The following is a 21,037-nucleotide window of genomic DNA, read 5'->3' on the forward strand; positions in this document are numbered from 1 at the left end:
GCATTTTTACGGAACGAATTTTTCCAGCCGTTCCGTGGCCAGTTCGGAATTTCACAGACCTCGTGCTGGTTTCAGCCCATCAGCTGAACCCAGTGCAGGGTCTGTGAAACTGACAGCCTCTTTTCCTACTGCCCGGGCTGTCAGTTTCACAGATCCCGCGCTGGTCTAGGAGCCCTTCATGCATTTCTCCTCAAATGCTGCCAGGAGGTAACAGGGTAGTTAAGTACATGGCCTACTGACATTACTACAGTTCAGTGGGAAGTGTTTAATTACAAATTTATCCACCACGAATGCTGTCGATAGGCAACCAGATGCCTATGTGCTCTGGCAACCCACTGGTGTTTTCTGGTGGCCAGAGACTTCCCAAGAGAGGCTCGTAACTGAAAACTTAAAAGAACAGGCTTACGTGAGCTGACAGTCGCTGAGGTCTGTGCGAGGGGAGAGAAGAAAAACTCTCCCATCAGCTTCATGGAGCAAAGTTCGGCTTGATCACTTCAAAAGTTTTTATAAGGAAGGTTTGTCATCATCCAAGAAACTGGTCCTCCTGTGCGAGGGCATTGGCCCTAGCACGGAACACTTCACAATGCACACAATCCCAGCCAGAGAGAGGCTATGCAAGAATTTCTCTGCCTGTGATGCATCTGTGCGTTTTTATCCCAGTGTTCCTCTTAAGGACCCCATATATAATCCTATTTTATCCTGACAAGAATGGCTAAATAGGGCTATCAAGCCAACCTTTCTCATGACACTATACACTGCCTCTAACCCAACAGCTGCTGCTGTCCCCATTTGGGGCATTTCTTAGGATCCATAGCAAGCTGAACATCATCCAAACATGACAGCAAGGCCCCTGCAGAGGTAGGGAAGCGGGCAGGTAATCTTCCTAGTGGAACGGGCGTGTGTTTGTGTGTGTGATGGAAGAGATGGTGTTAAACTTACAGTACAGGCTGATTGTTCCTTGCATTTCTGGGAGAGCCAAAGATGCCTGTGCTGAGCTTGTGGAGGGGCCCCGGGAACCTCTCTTCTCACAGAGCTTCCCAACCAAGCCTTTTGGCCCACCTGTCATCCAGGGCAGGGCCTGCCAAGAACTGTGTCGGGGGACGGAGGCATTTCACACTAGGCTGCAGGCATTGGTCTAAAGGCCAGAACAATCTCTGGCCAGGTTCTGTCAAGCAGGCACACCCTAGCCCTGAGGGCATCACAGGTATGTAGAATGTGAGCTTGGCTAGAGCGAGGTTTGTAACAGCGTGGCTGTAGGTAAAAGCGTTGCCTGAAGATTTCTTTACGAATGTTTTAAAAAGCGGGACTATGTCAAGTTGCTTTACGGGCTGCAATAGGCCATGATTTGGCTATTCTTGGTGAAGGGGAACAAGATGGGGCCTTGGGATTAGTACTATGGGTCTACCATGTAGAACTTCAAATTTATCCATCCGTGAGGGCTAGATACTTGCTTTATTGTTTTTTAGAACGCAAAGCGCCTTACATTGAAAGACAACGCAATTTTGTTTGCAAATTCAATTTATTCCTTTTTGTCCAAAAAGCACACACAGATTGAAGCTGACGGCAGAAAAGGCACTAGTGCTAAGCGGCCTGTCCGCCTGGGACACTGAATCCAACCCTTCCTTCCTCCCACATTCCTGGACTCAATCCAGGTGGGGGGGAGGCGGCTTGATGGGGAATTACAGTGCTGAGGTCTTAGCCTCCCCAGAAGAAAACAGCCCTTTTATTTTGCTGGCTCCCTCTATATACAGGTACCACAAAGCCCATAACCTGCACCCCTCCCTCCCCCACACACACTGAAGTAGAAAAAAATAAATCAGAAGTCTGCACTGGTAACCCAAATTCTTTCCTATGAACTACACTGCGTGACCTGTGTAAATTTGCATAGTTATCCATAATTCTGAAACGCCTTTTTTTTTTTTTTGCATAAAGTACTCCCTTTCAGATGATTATAGTGAAGGGCAAAGAACAACAGTTCAGGGCTCTGAAGTCCCACTTCCCAACGGCTGGAAATCTTTACCAACAAGCTGCCTGAGAATTCTCCAGGCATTGCCCCAGTCCCTCCTGAGCATCTTGGCAAGCACCCTTTTGCTTGCCTGGAACCACAACTTGGGATGCAGTCCCGCCCATCACCTGACACCTAGAATTCCATTAAGTTGAAAAGGTATGACGAAAATTCATCCGAATAAAAAGGAGTTAATATTATTAGGATGTAGAAAGGGGCTATTGAGAAAACTTTTGCCCTTTGAAGAAATTTAAAAGTAGAAAAAACATTCCTTAGATCAATAATCTCCCAAAGGAAGACTTTAGAACGAGCTGGGACTATACATAAAATACACGCAAGCACCCTGCTTGTAATCGCCTCCACAAATGTAGATGTAACTGTCTTTCATCTCCATTTTAAATGGGTGAAACTAAGGCACACGGAAAGGGAAAGCATTTCATAGCAGGAGGATAAATCCAGGAGTGGCTGTCATTCACCTGTCCATCATTCCCAGGTGTCACCACAATCGTTCACCACTCCTAGAACTGGGGGCGAGAATGCAGGTGTCCCATTTCCCCGCCCCTACCTCCCGGCAGTAGAAAGGCCCTCCTGCCATTTTAAGATTTTGCAGCTTTCCTTTTTTATCACAGAAGTCCTTCAATTGTTATCATTCATTGTTGAGAGATTCCCTGAATACTTATGAGCAGAACCTGAGACCCTCAGCCAGTGCAGAGGGTGATTCTTCCAGGTCTTAGGAACGAAACAGCCTGTTCTCTAACTTCCTCTCCTGCCACCACATTCCCCATAACTGGGGGCAACCATTCTTTCCCTAAGGTGCCTTCCTTCTCCCTGTTAGGACAGAGTTTGAAGGAGACACTGTAGCTGGAAATAAAAAGTTGGATGAAAGGGATGTGGGAGGTGGGGAATAAATTCTCTCTTTGAAGGACTGCTGAGCCTCCAGACAGAGGCTGGGATGCTTAGAATTTAAAGACTGGGGCAGCCTCCCACAGGAAGACGCAGCAGCAGGCGAGGGGAGAAGGGTCCAGTGTGGAGCTTCAACAGTGCAGACGTCTTCAGATCCCACCTGCAGAGTCTGTAAGGAGCAGAAACACCAAAAGGTGATGTTCAGGATGCTATTCCAGCCACTTCCCAGAGAAAGAAAGAGAGAGAGAGAAACACACAGCTAATGCTGGGTTGCAAAATGCATGCCTCTTTGGGGCCTGTCACTCCATTGCTGCCTCCAAAGGGCTGTTCCTGCCAACATACAACCCCTCCTGTACCCCGGAACAGGAGATGGTTTTGCTCCAAGCACCCTCTCCCTGATCTCCCCACCAGTTTATTTCCTTCATCTCAATTATTGTTCCACTCAACCAACTTTGGGCCTTCCTCCAGCCCCCTGCCTTGAGCTCCTCTTCCTTTCATAGTCCCTTTCCCCCAGGGAGCTTTGTGCATACATAGAATATCCACTGTTACCTGACAGCAACTGACAGCTCCTCCCAGCCTTTATGCCCCAGGGAGCTTTTCCACGCCCAAACTGACTCTTCCCATCTTTGGCAGAAGCGCTGCCAAACTGGAGTGGCTGGGGGCACTGTGTTCAGGGGCTCACAAAATGGCCCCCGGGGCCCAAGCTTCCTGAAACTTGGGGCATCTTTAGAGAACAGTCAGGAGTCGGTTCCCTGCAAATTTGGTGGAGTTTGCTTGAAAAATGACCCCTCAGCCCACCAGATAGCCCCTGGATTGATTTTCCCATAGGAAAATTTCTCTGATATTACCAAACCAGACAATCAATTTGGTATTCAGGGAATTCTGGATTTTTAGGGGTTTGGTATTCCTAATCAAGCAAAGTTTTTTGGTGCACACTCCTACTTAAAACACTCCTGAACAGAACACTGCAATATCACAGCAGCTCAGCCAATGGATTAGTTGTGGAAGGGCAGCACTTGCACATCACTGGAAACAGCTGGCCAAACACAACCCTACATAAGTAGGTGCCCACCCCTCCACTCCGCCCCCAGTCACAAAGTGAGAGTGAACCAGAAAGGCATAAATGGGGGTTGCTGGGACAAGGAACAGCCATGCAGGGCCCATGACGACTCCCCCATCTCCTTCAACTGGGAATACCTACCAGGGTTGGGGACTGCTGCGTGCTGCTTCTTTAGCTGCGGTACAATGGTGTACGCATCATAGCCCATGACAATTCCGACCAGCAACCCAAACACCTGTTGTGTAAAGGAATGCAAAAATCAGCCTGAATACATACCAACTTTGCACACACACACACAGTGCTCATCCTAGTAGGAAAGGAAGGTGAGGAGCTGCTTTGGCAAAAATACACCCTTTTATTCTAGCGCAGTCAGGTTCCTTTCTCTAAAAGTTGTGATGATCTCATTTTAACTGCCTGTGAAAATGTTGGGCAGTTTTCTTCTCCCCCACACCCCAACCTTTTACTGCATTGGTTTTTTGGATATATCCATACTGTCTTTTATTTCATTGCACTCTAATTGTGAAATCCACTTTATAGCATGTAACCAAAATTTACTGCATTGTTCACTATATGTATTATACTAGTCATTGTTAACAATATAACTCCATAATCCACTGTGAGTCTAAGTGGACAATAAACAGAGAAAATAAGTAAGTAGATAAATTTCTCCCGCCTTCTAGCACATTGACAGCAGCCTTTCCTACATGGCAGCCAAACTGAATTTTGACATGGCATCTGCATATTATTGACTGGATCATGCCCAAGGTCCGATCGGTTTAACTCTCCCATTAAGCATCAACAGAGCTTTTGGTGTTTAAAGCCCTTCATGGACTGTGGGACCGCCTCTTCCATTATGTCCCCTGCAGGGTGTTGCGCTCTGCAGACAAGCAACTCCTGGTGGTCCCCGGCCCGAAGGACATCCATCTGGCCTCAACCAGGGCCAGGGATTTTTCTGTCCTGGCCCCGGCCTGGTGGGACGCTCTCCCGCTGGAGATCCGGGCCCTGCGGGACCTGTTACAGTTCCGCAGGGCCTGTAAAACGGAGATGTTCCGCCGGGCCTTTAGCTGAGTGCCAGCGGGTGTCCTCCTTCTTCCATCTAAGACCACCACTTCTTCTGGGGCTGCCCTCAGCCATCTGCTATGCCCGTATACGGACTCCTAATATTTGTTTAAATAGCCTGTTCCTGGACTATTTTAATGACTTTTTAAAAATTATTGATTTTATGTTTTTGTGACTTTTAATGTATTTTTTGAATGTTGTTAGCCACCCTGAGCCCATCTGTGGGGAGGGTGGGGTATAAATAAAATTAAATAAATAAATAAAATAAAGTACTGTTGTTTGGATGGATTGTATACAAGTCGGGGGGGGGAAGGGTGAGAGCAACAACTAACTACCTCAGTGACAGGGAGGGAGGATAGAAAACAAATTATTCAATAGAGTACTTTTAAAACAAAAAACAAAAACCCTTAACCCCATTCAGAGGTTCTTCTCCCACAGATGCTTAGACAGAGATAGCTACCCACAGTCTTGGTTCTTGGAGAAAACCACTCCTTTACCATTTTCCTTTCACAAGTGTGCAACCACAGCAGTGAACAGAGGGAGTCTGGAAGTCAGTGGGTGTTATCCCAGGATAATCAAGTGCGTAACCAGACCTTAACAGTGCAATCCTATACAGAGTTACTCTAGTCTAAAAACCAGTGAAAGCTTAGACTGACTCTGCTTAGGATTGCACTGTAAAATTGGGAACATTTCCTCCAAGGCACCCTCTAACAGCCGGGCATTCCCCTCCAGAGATATGACATCACTAGGGCTGGGGGGAGGGGTCTCTCAGTTTCCATCTAGCCAGCCCTCTAAAAAGGATGCCAATGGCAAACTGGGCTAAGTTTTCCCATCACAGTGGAGGGCCAGCGCTGAGGTGTTTTGGCACATGGTGTGTGTGTGTGTGTGTGTGTGCGTGCGCATGCACACGCAGCAGGGTGCAGCGAGGGGAAATCACATTCTGTGAGGTCCGTTCCATGAGAGGATCTCGGTGGACACAACCACCAGTCTGTGCCTCTGAGGTGCCACTGGGCCTTGGCATCAGCGCTGCTGCACCCAGCAGCTGGCTCAGAGCCGATGAAGAGCAGGCCTTCTCCAACCTTATGGCGCTTTCTCTGCCTCCTTGGGGTTGCTTCCAAATCCACATCCCATCTCCCCCTCCCCACCCTCTGGGAACCCACAGAGATCTTTACCCCAGCAGCGACGCCGGCTCCGTCGTGGTGTCCTATAATGACAATAAGGGATGTGATGAGGAAGGCCACAGACCCGATGAGAGCCCTGAGGAAATCCTAAAGGCAACAACGATGACAAAATTAAAAAGCAAATCCACTCGAACATCCCAAAACATTGAATATGGGTGCCTCATACTCAAGGAAACTCAAACAATGAACCAAATGAACAAAAGCCCCGTTGCTGGCGTGCTGAGCGAAGGTGCCACAGGAGCCAAACTACACACGTTGTGAGGTGGGGGGGGGAGCTAGTGTGGGGCGGTGGTTTTAGTGTGTCAGACTGGGCCTGGGAGATCTGGGTTCCAATCCCAACTCAGCTTTGGGCAGCCACTCCTTTCCAGCCTCCTTTACCTCACAGGGTTGTTCTGAGGACAAAATGGAGGAAGGGGAGAACTGTGTGCCGGTCTGAGTCCTTTCGAGGGGGGGAAATGCCTGCTTCATTCAGAGAGACCAATCGATCCAGCAAATGGTCTGTTTTACAGTGACAAGGCCTGGGATGATGGGTGTTGAGGGCTCCTTTTCCAAACTTCGCTAGCGACTCAAGGACTTCCCCCCCCCAGTCATGTAAATAAGAGACCCCCACCTACCCACCCACTCCTTCTTTTAAGCAAACAGGGCATGAGCAAATCCCAGCTTCCATTCAGTCCCTGGTTCAAATCCTCCCTCAGACATGAACCGCTGAGGTGATGTTCCCAGGAGCATTCTGGGCCTCGGATCCCCCCATAACACTGGCTTCTCTTACAAGACTGCTGTATTTACCTGGGTAAGTGTGACAAGAAGCACTCTGGACACCAGCATAATATTTTAATAATACTATCACTAATAAAATAGGTTGACATTTCTGCTTCATCCTCTATTAATGTAAAAAAGACCTGTGAATTTGTTCTATAATCTAAAACAGATGCACAGGTTTAAATATTCTCTCTCACACCACTTTTGCCCATCCCTTCCACCAAGGGCCTCAAGGAAGCATACGTGGTTCTCCCCTCTCATATTTCCAGCCACACAACAAGCCTGTGAGGTACTCCAGTTTGAGACCGAGTGAACTCCATGGCTAACTGGGTGTTCGCACGCAGGTGTCTCAAGGCCGACCCCAGTACTTCAATCCCTGCGGGATGTACTAACAACTCAAAAACTGTATGTAAATGTCCACATGCGATGAACCAAACACAATGCCAGACGCATTTCGGCAAACAGCCTTCGATGGCTTACAAAACACCAGGCTTCAGTCATTCCATTCACATCCGAGTATCTCGGGCCAAAATAACAACACCAAGATACATGAGCGAGTATATGACTGAACCAATGCCAAACAGACCAGTGATATTCAGGTGTGAATGGAATGACTGAAGCCTGGTGTTCTGTTTTAAGGAGTTCATGTTTTTAAATTAGGTTACTTAACTGATCTTTGTGGGGGTTTTCACCATGAGTGGGAATGCTGGAGGCTCCAATTAGTGCAAAATGCTGCAGCTCGACTGTTATCAGGAGCGAGCAGGAGCATGAACATCACCCCCATCCTACAGTCACTCCCTTGGCTACCCATCAGTTACTGTGCTCAGTTCAAGGTACTGTTTATTACATACCAAGGCCTTCACGGCCTTGGTCCGCCATACCTACAGGACCGCCTCCCTCCCTATGTCCCTCCACGGCAGCTTCGCTCATCCGAACAGGGTCTCCTGCAGGTGCCGGCCTGTACATGGGCAAAATCAACAGCAGCCCGTACACGGGCTTTCTCTGTGGTGTCCCCTACCCTACGGAACGGCCTGCCTGAGGAGGTCAGGAGAGCCCCCACAATCCTGGCTTTCTGCAAATGATGCAAAACTGAATTATTCAAAAAGGCTTTTTTCTCAGCTACAAGGGCAGTATTGTAGGAAAGAGGTCCCGGATGTTTCACTAATGAGTAAGGGACCATAGACTTCATCACTATATTGCCTTATCTCCTGCTTTAAATATGTACTCCTATGTACCACCAGTGCTCCATGTTGTCTAATGTTAGTCCTAGAATTGATTATGTACCGCTTCAGTATTTTTTCTACTTTGTATTGGATTCTTGCCAACACTGTCTTTTAAACTTGTATCTATTTACCCTATGGCATTGTTTATGGAAATGTCCTTGATACTGTATTGAAATGTACTTGATACTGATTGCACTAATCTCATACCATGTAATCTGCAGTGAGAAAGGCGGAATATAAATGACATAAATAAAATAAAATAATAAATAATAAGTGTTTGTGCTACTTTACTTACAGCACACTGATGAAGGGTGTTTGCCAAAGTGCCTATGGCACTGTGTTTGGTTCATTTATTTGCATACTGGTTTTGAGTCAATAAATTATTTGTATAATGTTCTCTGTGCAGAATTAAATTGGTTATGATCTGCATATTGTATTATACTTTTTTGAGTTTTGCTCCTGCCAAAATCATAACACCCAGCAGAGGCGGCATCTGGACGAACCTTTAAAAAGTGTCTGGTACTTCCACCAACTGCATTGTCAATATCCCTTAAACTTTATTTTTTAATTAAATTTTTATTAATAACATGCTTTAAACTTTAGAGGGGTTATGTCACAAGGACATGCTTTCAAGTACATGCATCAGCAGAGCGCATGCCCCAAGACTGCATTTGTGCTACAATTTCACAGGAACACAGAATGCGGTATGTACTGCAGAATTTGGCTTCCTAAGTGGCTCAGCTTTTATCCTCTTTTCTCTGAAGTAAATGATGTGAAACTGTGTTTCAAAGCACATGGTTAATAGCTAGTAAAAAAAATGAAGCTAAAGGAGTTGCTGAATAAGAGTTGTAGTGGCCTAGGCACCTGCTTTTTGCATCTCCCCTTGTCAGGCTCAAGTAGAATAAATTAAACAGTATTTTAGGTAGGTAGGTAGGTAGGTAGGTAGGTAGGTAGGTAGGTAGGTAGGTAGGTAGGTAGGTAGGTAGAAAGAAAGAAAGAAAGAAAGAAAGAAAGAAAGAAAGAAAGAAAGAAAGAAAGAAAGAAAGAAAGAAAGAAAGAAAGAAAGAAAGAAAGAAATATGTGGCATTATGCAAAAGCACACAATTGGCACAATATATACAAGTTTCAAAATTCAGGTTACTTCCATGCACAAGGATTAACTCTTCTCCCCAGCATCCAGTCATAGCATCCTGAGCAACCCAAAATATTAAAAAAGAATGCACAAACACCCTCCCTCCCTTCCCTAAGTACAGAACAACAGCCTTACCGTCCATCCCCAGTGGATAAAAGACACCTGGAGATGAAATTCAAACGCAAAGATGATAAATATGACAATGGTGTAAATCAGCTCGAAGATGGCCAGGGACACATAGCCAAGTGTTACCGAGGCACCGTAGCAGATCAAGATGAGTATACACAGAGCCTGGGAGAAAGGAGAAACATGACTGTTGACAAGTGGAACTGATCAAAAGAGAATGCTGAAGGACAGACGCATGGTAAACATTCAAATGAAGTCCAGGGTTTAAGATGGACCCCTGGATAGAGGCAGTTACCCTTGCCAGGCCCCGCATCACTCCCTCCTGATCATTTTGATTACACACCTCTGGGCAGAAACCATTTTGTGTTTTATTTTTGCACCATGATTATTTTTGAACATCATCATCATCATCATCATCATCACTGACGTTATTGCAATTCACCAGATGTTTGGACTGGAATTTTGGGTCCCTCTACAACTTGGATTTATCCAAGAATCTAGGGGTCAGTGTACATCCAAGTAATGTGGATGTTTGCAACTGTCTTGTTATTAGCCTGTCTCTGCCGGTATCACCTAGATGTTTAGTGAGTCCTTTTGGAATCACTCCAAGCGCTACTATCACTACAGGAATTTACTCTCATCATCATGGTATAATAGTAAAGAGTCCAGTAGCACCTTTAAGACTAACCAACTTTATTGTAGCATAAGCATTTGAGAGCCACAAGGGGGCACATAACTCATGTGGAAAGGCATATGTCCCTACACTCCTTCAGTTGATACAACGAAATGACAGCTGGGGATTCAGAGGGACCAGCAGATCACACAAGAGAGTGTTAGAACACTACAGAGATCTAGCAACTTCTGGTTTCTGTAAAAACCGCCCCCTCCAAGTCCTCCAATGCTAGATGGGGATGTCAGTGACCAGGCTGAGGTAGGGGAAATGGCACCAATGGGCAAGGCTGGGGGCTTAAAATGTGCACAGAGTGTTGCAGAGGTGCAAAGGTGTTGCAACTTCATTTTTTAAAAAAGATCCTTTTTCTAAACCCAGTTTGATCACATAAAACGACGGTAAAGCACAGAAAGTGTTTAGATGACACTGTGTGGATGCCCCTCCCCCCAAACCTGTTCTCCAGTTTGGATGCCGAACTGGAGCAAAATCTCCATTTGTAAGTAGCCCCTCTGTGACCATACGGCTTCCGAACGCAAGGCCAGAAAGCGCCTACATGTTTGTGCTTTAAGAAACAAGCAGCATTTGAGACCAGCCCTGGCACACATCCAGGAAAGAAGCAGGCAGCCTATAAAGCTGCCTTAAATCAAGTCCGCCCCAACGGCCTGCACAGCAGCTCTCCAAAGGCAAAGGCCACTGGAAGCTCTCTGGACGAGCCAGACACCCACTTAGCTTAGCTCACAGGCCGCCGAGAGGATGAAATGGGGAGCTCCCCCCAGCTACTCCAGAGGGAGGGCAGGATGGGGAGAGATGCCACAAACGGACCCGGGGACCAGATGCTTGCCAGGCCACTGAGCTATTGGCCCTTCCTGATTTGCACCTCCTGTAAGCTGCCTTCTTTTAAAAAATCAATTCTCCTCCATGGTAACTGGGCTAAGGTACAGGAGTGTCTCCCAAGCTGCCTCCCAGGAAGCAGAAGGGCAGCTGCAAGAATGTTCCAACTGCAACATCTGGCAGCTAAAAATACCAGGTGTGGTGGCCAAGACCCAAAGCGTTGAAGCTAGGAGCGGCAGCCGCACAGGGGAGCAGGAACGATTGCCGGGCAACCCTTACATAAACTAGAAGTTTACTGCCAAAGATTCCAAGGCCTGGAGCAAAGATTTAAAGGGACAGGCATAATTTAGCAGGCAGGTGGAAAGGGAGGGAAGGAAAGCCCACTGTAGAACAGAGCACATACCTGGCAAAAAAAGCGACAGGGAAAGGATTTCCGAGCAGCAGGATTCCCTACTGCAGGTCAGTCATGTCTACTGCGAGCGGAAGCTCTCTGGCCAGATGCCATGTCACCACCTCATCCTTTTCTAACTGGTGATGCCGAGGACCGAACCAGGGACCTTTTTTCACAACAGATGCTCTCTCCCGAGCAACGCTTTTGGGTCTGGATTTTCTGCTTTGGGCCAACACAGCTAGCTGCAAACTCTGCCTGCTCTGGAAATACCTGGTAATCAACAGAGATTCTTCAAGTGGAGGAAACCAACCTGGGAAAAGATGGTGCCACGGATTTTCTCCCTTCACATGAGGTAATGCTATTAATTTGGTTTTCATGGTGTTATCAATTAAAATTAATTTCAGATATTGTTCACCAGCACATTTCCCCTCCCCTCTCAGCTTTTTAAGGGACCTATAAGAAATGTGTTCAACTACCCATGTCTGTATTTTCTTTTAAAAAGAATTTAAAAAATATTCTTTGAAGTATCCCTGACACCCACCATTTGGTCTTTGCAGAGCTGCTCTGCACTCAACACAGGATGAGGTTGGTGAAGAGACCCACAAATCATGGCCTGAGGGCCAAGCTACAAGTGACGAACGACACTTGAACGGCAAGTGAACAGACTCACGTGTATTCCTCCCTGTTCACTTGCACATGATCAAGTGGAGCACAAGTGGAGCGTAAGTGAACAGGGAGGAATACATGCGAGTCTGTTCACTTGCTGTTCAAGTGTCATTCATCACTTGTAGCTTGGCTCTGAGACATCTTTCCTCCCCCCCCCCCTTTAACAGCCATCCTAACAAAGAGTTCTGGAGAACTTGAAAGCTTCCACAGTGTTACGATGTTTTGGTTGGTCCTAATAAGAGGTATTACGCAACTTTTTGCCAGAGACTTGATCCGCACATACATTTTCAAGTTAGCCAAATCAAGCAATGCCCACAGGCATTTGAAGCCTTGGCGTGTGTACCAAAGGCACCCGTTAAGCCACTAGCAGAACCATGAACTCAGCGGGTGCAAGCCAGCCGCTCCCATCAGCACTGTGGGGACGGCAATACTGCCTTATGTTACAAGGCAGCCGGGATGACGGCAATGACTGAGGCATGGAATCTCTGAACATTCAACCGCTTTCTATATAAAGGCTGAGCATATTTATAACAGCCGCAACACAAAGAGGGAGGGGCCGTGCTCCTTCAGCCAGGCCTGCCCTGTCCTCCACAAGAGCTGCTGAGGGGTTCATTTATTTGCCTTATTTATAGTCCACCTTTCTCACTGTGGGTTTCAAGACAAACAGAAGAGACATTTTCAAAGAGGAGGAACAGCAAGAAGCAGGGCTTGCTTCCTTGAGCAAGACTTTTGGGGGGGGGGCAGCACTGGCAATAAGCAACTAAACTTAGCATTACTATTTGTATCCTGATCTCTCTTGGACAGGTGCCAACTGACTGAGGGGGAAATGGTCCAGCCGCCCCTTTCCAACAGCTTTGCACCCAGAAACCTGCATGGGAGTTTTTTCCCCTGGCCAGCAAAGGGGTTGAGCACTTCCAGCAGCTCCAAGAGACGCAGGAACACGGCTCAGTAAGACGTTGGCAACCCTACTGCAGGCCACCCATAAGTCACTGTGAAAAATAAAACACTATAATTGAAATGCTTTTTTAAAAGCCACACATCTGCTCTGCGTATTAGCTTACCCGGAGCTATTTTGCTATTTTGGATACTATACACACACACACACACGGCATCAAGGACTGCTGGGTTGCAACCTCCCCCAGGTTTGCCACTCAAGGAGGAGATGAGGAAAGCCAGCACTTCCTCCCCCACCCCCTACTTCCTCCCCCACCCCGCTTCTCACACAGAACTCTTATGACGGAGAGGCCACCACGACAGTATTGGCCTGGAAGGACGGTTACAGGCCCAGTTCTGGATTTAATGGAACAGAGAGGATCTCGGAGTTACAACGTACCAACTGCAGGGGAATTTTGCCTGCCTTGCTCCTTCCCTTAAATGGTTACCCTGGTAAGAAAGGAGGACTGGTCTTGTTATAACCCTACTGGCTGGCTCCTGTGTCTGTCAACCAGCACAACCTTAGCCACAGTGCGCCACAAGCAGAGAGCAGGGAAAATGTACTTGCAAAACATCCAAGTGAACAAGCAAAGCCACAGATCTCCATGCAAGAAGCTGCTGGCAGACGTCAAAACATAATAATCATAACGTTCGATTTATATACCACCTTTCAGGACAACTTAATGCCCACTCAGAACAGTTTACAAAGTATGTTATTATCGTCCTCATGACAAACACCCTGTGAGGTGGGTGGGGCTGAGAGAGCTCTGAGAAAGCTGTGACTGACCCAAGGTCGCCCAGGGAATCAAACCTGGCTCTCCAGATTAGAGTCCTGCTACTCGTAACCACTACACCAGACATGCCAAACAGATGATATTTCCTTTAACTCTTGCGAGGTAGGAAGACATTAAGAAAGATGAAAAGTGAAGCCAACAATTTGAGGAAAGCATATTTTAAGAGATAATTCCAGACAGGTAGCCATATTATTCTGCAGCAGGTGGCACTTTAAATTTTCAGCATAAGTTTTCATGAATCAGAGCTCACTTCATCAGATATATGGAGTGTAAATACATACATATATATGGATTTACACATATATTCTCAGACACCAAAAAGGTATGTAGGCGTGGGATGTGTGGGTGTTATAAAGAGAGGCCAGTTCTAAGTGAGACCAAATTGAAAGAGAAATCAAGTCACTCAGAATGGGTATGAGAGGCTCCCAACAGCTGTTCGGTATGCAAACTATAAAACCTGAAGCCAAGAGGTTGAAAGACAAATTTGGATCTCTGAATCTTAAGACACAGTGTTTAAGTGGTCACTGGCTTCTGAATATATTAAATCTCTACATTCAGAAGCCAAACTTCAAGTCCTCGTTACCACTTAAACACCATCTTTTTATGTGAAACTTGAAAAAACTTGAAAGCAGACCTACTGATTTATGATGTTTAATTGGTCCTAAATAAAAGCATCTTTTCCCGGGGCAGCATAGCTGTTTGCATTTTTCATCCACTTTGAAGAACAGAGTTTAGTTGTAAAGGAGAAAAATCCTCGAACTGGAGGAAGACGATCTTTTATCACTCAACAGCAGAGCTGGATCTTACAGGAGGGGGAGGAACATGCTCTCTAGCCACTATTGTGGAATACGTAAACGCTCGCAAACATTTTTCAAATAAAAGGGGAGTAACTCTTACATCATTTTCCCAGCTTTGGTGCAATCTTACACCTGCACAAACGAACATAATTAGGTTGCAAAGGACTTCCGAAATAATCTTAAGACTGAAACTACTCCTAGATCTGATCAGTTTATTTTATTGAATTGTTGATACAGATCAAACTCGTAATAGTCTGTAAAAATTAAAACATAATTGCTACAAAATAGCCTAGGTCAGACATTAAAATGATTCCTATCATCAAAGAACACTTGGACTGGTTAAAGTTTCAGAACTGGCACAAAGTGATAAAGTAACAGACAAAACTCGCTGCACAGGCATCTCCTTCCAACACATCTAGCTCAGAAATTGATCTAATTTAGTGAATATTGAAATAAAGAGTTTTGATTTAATTAGGATCGAGATGAAGGTGGGGGAATGTGTAATTAACTGAATACAGTTACATTTGGGATATTTATATTTATTGTAAAAACAATGCAACATCCAAATTCCTTTCCACAACGGATCTTAACGATACATCTATGCCTTTCACACATACATACACACTGAAACCGTAAAGCTAACTCTTGGTTTTATTATTTTAGATTATCCTTATTCTTCCTGTATTTCTTCCCCCTTCCCCAAATCAAAGTGTATTTGAATACACACACACAGGACATTTGTTTACTTCATTTACTTCCTGCCTTTCTCCCCACTGGGGCGCCCCAATGGCTTACATTATTTTTCTTCCTTCCTTTTTATCCTCACAACAACACTGTGAGGTAGGCTAGGTTGTTTGTTTGTTTGTTTGTTTGTTTGTTTGTTTGTTTGTTTGTGTGTTGTGTTGTGTTATTTGGGACAAAAAGCTATCCCCTCCCCCGGCTCAGCAGGGGCCCTCCAAGGCAGGCTGTAGAGCTTTGCAAGTGAAACATATATTGCCATCTAGATGAGGGGGGCAAGCTCTCATGAAGGCCCTTGCCCAGCCATGAAGACCCGCCCCCCAGGACTGTCTTTAAAAAATCGCCCAGAAGTAGCAGGGCGGCACTCCCTCCGGCAGAGAGGAAAATCCACCCTGCTTGGGCAAGCCAGCATGCCGTGACACAAGCACACAGGCCAGGGGCCTGACACAGATTTCTTCAGAGCAGCCTGTACAACATGACTCAGACGTAGGAAAGGACGGGTGAAAAGCAAGAGAGCTTCAAGCCAAGCTAAAAGAGCGGCTCTTCACCTCCCACGTTTCCTGCTTTTTCCACTTCAGACTCTCACGTCTGTGTAGTGGGACTCTTAAGCTGAACTAGCAAACGGACCACAGAGCACTGGATCCAGCAAAAGTTTCCACGGGCAGAAGGGAGGGTTGACTTTTGCCAATTCCCCCCTCATGCTGTCCCTGCCCCCCCCTCCACTAGAAGCATTTTGGTGGCCGTTTTGAGGGGAGATGTGGGGGGGGGGGGTCAGGGAAGCCCTACCCCACTGAAGGAAATCCCACCAGTGGGACCCAACCCAGAGGTTGTTATTTCACGGTAACTGTTCTGGAGTAAACAGGGTAGGCAAACCCTCTGGCCCTGGTTCTGGGTGCTGCTGACAGCCACACAGTGTCCCACAAGCCTGCTAAGAGGAGTGTGCCCCACTTGTTTTAGATGAGACTCACTGGTCTCTGGGTTCTTTATCTGGGGGGCCTTGCACACAACAAGTCAAGCACTCGAGACACAGGCATGAAAGAGAAAAGAGTTATTTATTAAGCTGAGAGAGTGCTTGGCACTCTCAATGCAGAAGCAATGGCAAACAAAACAAAAACAACTTTATTCTGATCTGGACTACAACTGACTAACTAGACAGAGGACTGACTTGCCTACTCGGGTGGTTCAGGTGCTCATACTCACAGCCCACCCCTAGGCCGGGCTGTGTCAGGAGAAGGGGGGGAAAACACAAGAAGAGCTAGCTTTTAAAACATAATCAACCCATCAGAGCTCAGTGTGGTATCAAGGTGGCCAGCCAGAGAGCCGAGAGGTGCAGAAGAGGTGCAGAAAGCAAAGCCTCTCAAGGCCACCCAGTCAGAGCACAGGCACCAGGCGCACTTAATTAGCTGAGCTGTTCTAGACAAAAGGGGTACCTGGGTGCTGGAAATGCCTTCGAGGAGCCTCGCCTTGCTCAGCGCACGACACTGGCGCAACCCAAGCTGGCCAAGTGGACTGCGGTGAGAGCACCAAGACTAGAGAGGCCTGAGTCCAAACCCACATTCGTCCTTGAAGCTCACCGGATGACTCTGGGCCAGCCACACCCTCTCGGCCTAAACTATCTCACGGGACTGCTGTAGTAAAACAGAGGAGGGGTCCCAATGTATGCAGAGAAAATGTGTGACAAAATAAAGTGAGGGGAAAGGCTTGATAATCTAGAGAAAATATGCAGTGCTCTTAGCTGCACAACACCAGCACGACAGGGTGTGGCAGCGCAAAAGCAATCAGAATAGAATTCCTTCCCTTATTCTCCTCACCATCCCAATGGGTCTTGTTGGGACCTGCTATTCACAATCCAATAAAAAATAATTTATCGTTCCTATGCTGATATCACCCAGCCCTGCAGCCTTAAAAGAGCCACCCACTGCTCTGCAATTCCAATTTGGATATTTGCACGGGGTGGGATTAATTCCTGTTTAAAAGGGTTGGTAACAGCCCTGAACACTTGCAAGAGGGAGGCCGAGAGAAGCCACAAACACACGTGTGCCTTCCTCAGCAGCCAGAAGGCCACTCCAGGCTCACAGGTGGGATGGGAGAGGTTTTGGTTAATCATTAATGTAAGCAGAGAGATTGATGGAAGAGCCCAGCCGCCTGCCCTGGCACAGAGTGGCAGCTGCGCCTAGAACGAAACAGGGACGTGCTGTTCTATTCCTCTCCTGTTAGGGCAAAGCAGCAGCCAGGGCCTCTACCCAGGGGTGGGGTGGAACGTCCAGAGTACTTACAGGCCTCTACTTCGCCTCAGACATGGTTCAGACACATTTGCACAAAATCTCACTAGGTCACTACAATATACCCAATACATCTTCCTATAGTGCACAAGTGTGAATGCCGCCCATCCACATTACAAAAGGCAATCTAATGTATTGTACACAAACCACTTGCATTTTCAACTGTGTGCATACACACAGGCAGACAACAGACAAGCAGAGAAAGTACACATGCACACAAATGTATAAAGATTGTAACTACAAACGCCTATCAAATATTTCCCCACAGTGCCAATACATTCTGCACATTGTCACCCATGGAGCACACACGCCACCCCCCAATAAAACACTGGCAGCTTCTCACCAACATGGATACAGCCACAAGGACTGCATGGAGCCAGCCATCCTGTTGCACACATTAAAACGTGCACAACACAATCCACAACAGAGTTTTCCCCTCACATGATATTGTGACATGCTGGAGAACAGCAGTTGCCAGATAAGAACTCAATTGTATAGGCCACAAGTGGAACGTTGTGGGAGTGCCAGTTGCTCCCTCAGAGGCAGATAACAACCTACGTTACACTCATTTTAAAAATAGTAAAGTGTCCAAATTTATTGTAGCATAAGCTTTCGAGAGACACAGCTCTCTTTGTCAGATGCATCTGATGAAGAGGGCTGTGGCTCTCGAAAGCTGACGCCGCATCTCACAAAGCCATGGTTCTCGAAAGCTGTTGATGCATCTGACGAAGAGAGCTGTGGCTCTCAAAAGCTGACAATGCAGCTGACAAAGAGAGAAGAGAGCTGTGGCTCTCAAAAGCTTATGCTACAATAAAGTTGGTTAGTCTTAAAGGTGCTACTGGACTCTTTACTAATGTGCTACTACAGACTAACATGGCTAACTCCTCTGAATCTATGATTCATTTTAAAAAGACTCTGCTCCATCTTAAAGATCTGGAGCTGATAAAAAAAAATCAGCACACAGCCTAGTAAGTTGTATAACCAACACGCACTAAAATCAAAGCAATGATAAACAACAGAACCCTCCTCTACCAGAATGGACCAGTTTTATGTTTTTCCAAAAATCCCAAAGGGGAAGGGCAACCAGCACACGTTTGGAAGCAGAACTTCTGAACAGGTAAGAGGCGTGCAGCCGCCACAGAACGCTTCCCCGAAAACATGTGCTTGCTGCTACATTCTGCTCAGTCCTGGTGTGAATGGGCCAGAGGGAATCAGCTCTGTGCTGGAACACTCTGGCTCTTTTAACCGTAGCACCAAAAAGGCAGAAATCCAACTGGCAGTGTTTTCTAGTACAGAAGAACACATGTTGCAGGCAGCTGCGTGGATCCAAAGAAAAATGGTTTTTAAAAAAAATTCTCTGCTGGCTTTCCACCCCAATAGGGTGGACAAACATCAAAATATCTCAACACTGAAATACCATTTAAAATAAAGTATATATAAAACAATTTTTAAAAAACCAGGGCGGAGGGTCTGTAACAGTTATTGGGGAGATGCCAAGCAAAACAAAAAGGCTTCACCCGGGGGCAGAAAACAGACAAATCTCCCTGGGAAGGGAGTTCCGAAGTTTTGGCACAAGCGCAGTAGTACACACAGGCACTAGGGTGGCCAACTGCCGGGAGGGGAAAAATGCCTCCCCCCTTCACGGGCGCTTATCGACCCGGCAATGCCACTTCTGCCCATGCCTGACAAGCTGCAGCTGCCCATTTCCCCACATGAAAGTGGCGGGCATTTCTCTCCAGGCCTGTTGGCAAGCCGAGCAAGCGCGGGCGTCGTGCTGGGGTCTGCTTCGTGAAGCCCAGTCGACCCCACAAGCTGCAGGCCGGCTTCGGAGTTCTCCAAAGCGACCCAGAAGGAACCACGCCCCGCCTCAACTGGCCTGGAGTCGCGCCCGGAAAAGAGCGCGGGCACCCGGGGCAGCTCCCGCCGGCCGCAGGCCCTTCCCTTCCCACGGGCGAGCGCCGACACCCGCCGAGGGGGGCTCCGCGAACGCGCCCCCCCTCACCTCGCCGGCGGGCGGGAGGCGCACCCAGCCCGCCTCGCCCGCCAGCCGCCGTGACTCACCGCGCGCCCCCCCGGGGCTGTGCCAAGCGGCCGCGCCCAACAACATGGCGGGCGGGAGCGCGCGGGGCAGCCGCCGTCGAGGGGGCTCCGCTTCGGCGGTCTCGATTCCGGCCCCTCCGCCCGCGCCCCGCTCTCCGTCACGGGGCGCCCCCAGGAAAGCGGCACAGGAGCCCGGCCGCCGGCCAGCCTCGGCGCGCTGCCCTCGCAGGTGCTGCCAGCCCCTGCCCGGCCGGCCGGCCTGCCCGCCCGCGCCCCTTCGGACACACCCGGCGGCGAGAGCGGCCGAAGAGCAGCGCCCAGCGCGCCTGCGCCCCTCCCGCGCCGCCTCCGCACGCGCCAAAGCGCTCGGCCGCAGCCCGCCTGGCGCCCCCCGGCCGGGAGGGCCGCTCCGCCTGCCCCGCGCCAAGGCGGCGCTCCGGGAGCTGCGGGGCCCCCGGCGGAGCACGGCGGCTCCTCCGGGGCCTCCCTCGGCCCTTGCCGCGCTTGCCCGGCAGGGCGTTCCCTCGGCCAGCGGGCTCCACGGAGCAGCAGCGGCCAAAGCCGGCGCCGGGCTTCGAGGGCAGAGCGACGCCCGCTGCCCGGCGCCACGTGCCACTCCGGGGCGCTTCTGGCGAAGGCGGGGGGCGGCCGGGGACGCTCCGTCGCTCCGCCTGCTCGGCTGCCCCGCCGCTCTCGCCCGAAGGGCCGGCGCGCCTTGGGCTCGGCGAGCCGCCTGGGCTCCGCTGCTCGGCGTTCGCCCGCCCGCCTGCCCGCCCGCACCCCCCGGCCCTTACGATCTCGGTGGTGAGCAGGATGCCCTTGTGGGTGCGGATGAAGCCCGTCAGCTGCTGCATGCAGCCCTTGGACCCGCCGGACGACTCCATGGCGCCGCAGCCCTGCCAGAGACGCGCCTTCGGCCCCGCCAGGCGCGGGCGCTGCGAGGCGGGCGTGGCCGGCGGGCTGGGCTGGCCGAGTAACGGCGCTGCCCTCGAAGGGGCGGCGAAGGAGGCGGGCGGGCGAGACCGGAGAGCTCACCTCTCGGCCGGGCGCCTTCCCGGGTAGCAAGACCGCCGCCCCGCGTGCGGTTTCCGGGCGAGCGCGGAATGGGGGGGGGCGTGGACGGGCTGCCCCCCCACCTCCGCGGGGCTCCTTCGCCGGAGAGGGGGGCAAATGGGAATCCCGCGGTCTTTCCCCAGGGCAGAGGCTGAGTGCGCCCCTGTGCCGGCGTCGGTCTTAAGGCTCGAAATCAAGCCCCCCCCCCCCCGCCAACACACAACTGCTGCTGCTTGGGTGGGGAGGCAGAACTCAACACGTGCACGTTCTCCCTCTCCTGGCTTCGAAAGCCTCACCTGTTGAGTTCAGCCTGCCACACAGGAGGCCCTGATTTAAAAAATGTGGATTTCTTGGCTGGATATTGGCATGGATTGGGCGTAAGCCAAGTTGGACA

General features: G+C 49.0%; 1 protein-coding gene across 1 annotated transcript; it reads right to left on the bottom strand.

The window, feature by feature from the left end:
• Window positions 1–1,500: 1,500 nt before the first annotated feature.
• Window positions 1,501–20,570, bottom strand: PLP2 (proteolipid protein 2). Its single transcript, XM_055003674.1, has 5 exons — window positions 20,385–20,570; window positions 9,458–9,613; window positions 6,200–6,295; window positions 4,110–4,203; window positions 1,501–3,077 (listed from the first exon to the last, which is right to left on the bottom strand). Exons 1-5 carry the CDS (start codon window positions 20,472–20,474, stop codon window positions 3,058–3,060), a joined length of 456 nt encoding a protein of 151 aa, XP_054859649.1. The 5' UTR covers window positions 20,475–20,570; the 3' UTR covers window positions 1,501–3,057.
• Window positions 20,571–21,037: the final 467 nt, after the last annotated feature.

The sequence above is a fragment of the Eublepharis macularius genome, chromosome 19, assembly GCF_028583425.1.
Source record: "Eublepharis macularius isolate TG4126 chromosome 19, MPM_Emac_v1.0, whole genome shotgun sequence".
NCBI classification, from domain to species: Eukaryota; Metazoa; Chordata; class Lepidosauria; order Squamata; family Eublepharidae; genus Eublepharis; species Eublepharis macularius.

What these genes read in the sequence shown, in the direction of transcription:
- PLP2 (XM_055003674.1), bottom strand. Translation starts at nt 20,474, where the DNA reads ATGGAGTCGTCCGGCGGGTCCAAGGGCTGCATGCAGCAGCTGACGGGC. An exon ending in TCCTGCTCACCACCGAGATC is followed by an intron (nt 9,614 to 20,384) that starts GTAAGGGCCGGG and finishes CCTTTCTCCCAG; the next exon opens with GCTCTGTGTATACTCATCTT. An exon ending in CGCAGCAGTCCCCAACCCTG is followed by an intron (nt 3,078 to 4,109) that starts GTAGGTATTCCC and finishes TGCTCCTTACAG; the next exon opens with ACTCTGCAGGTGGGATCTGA.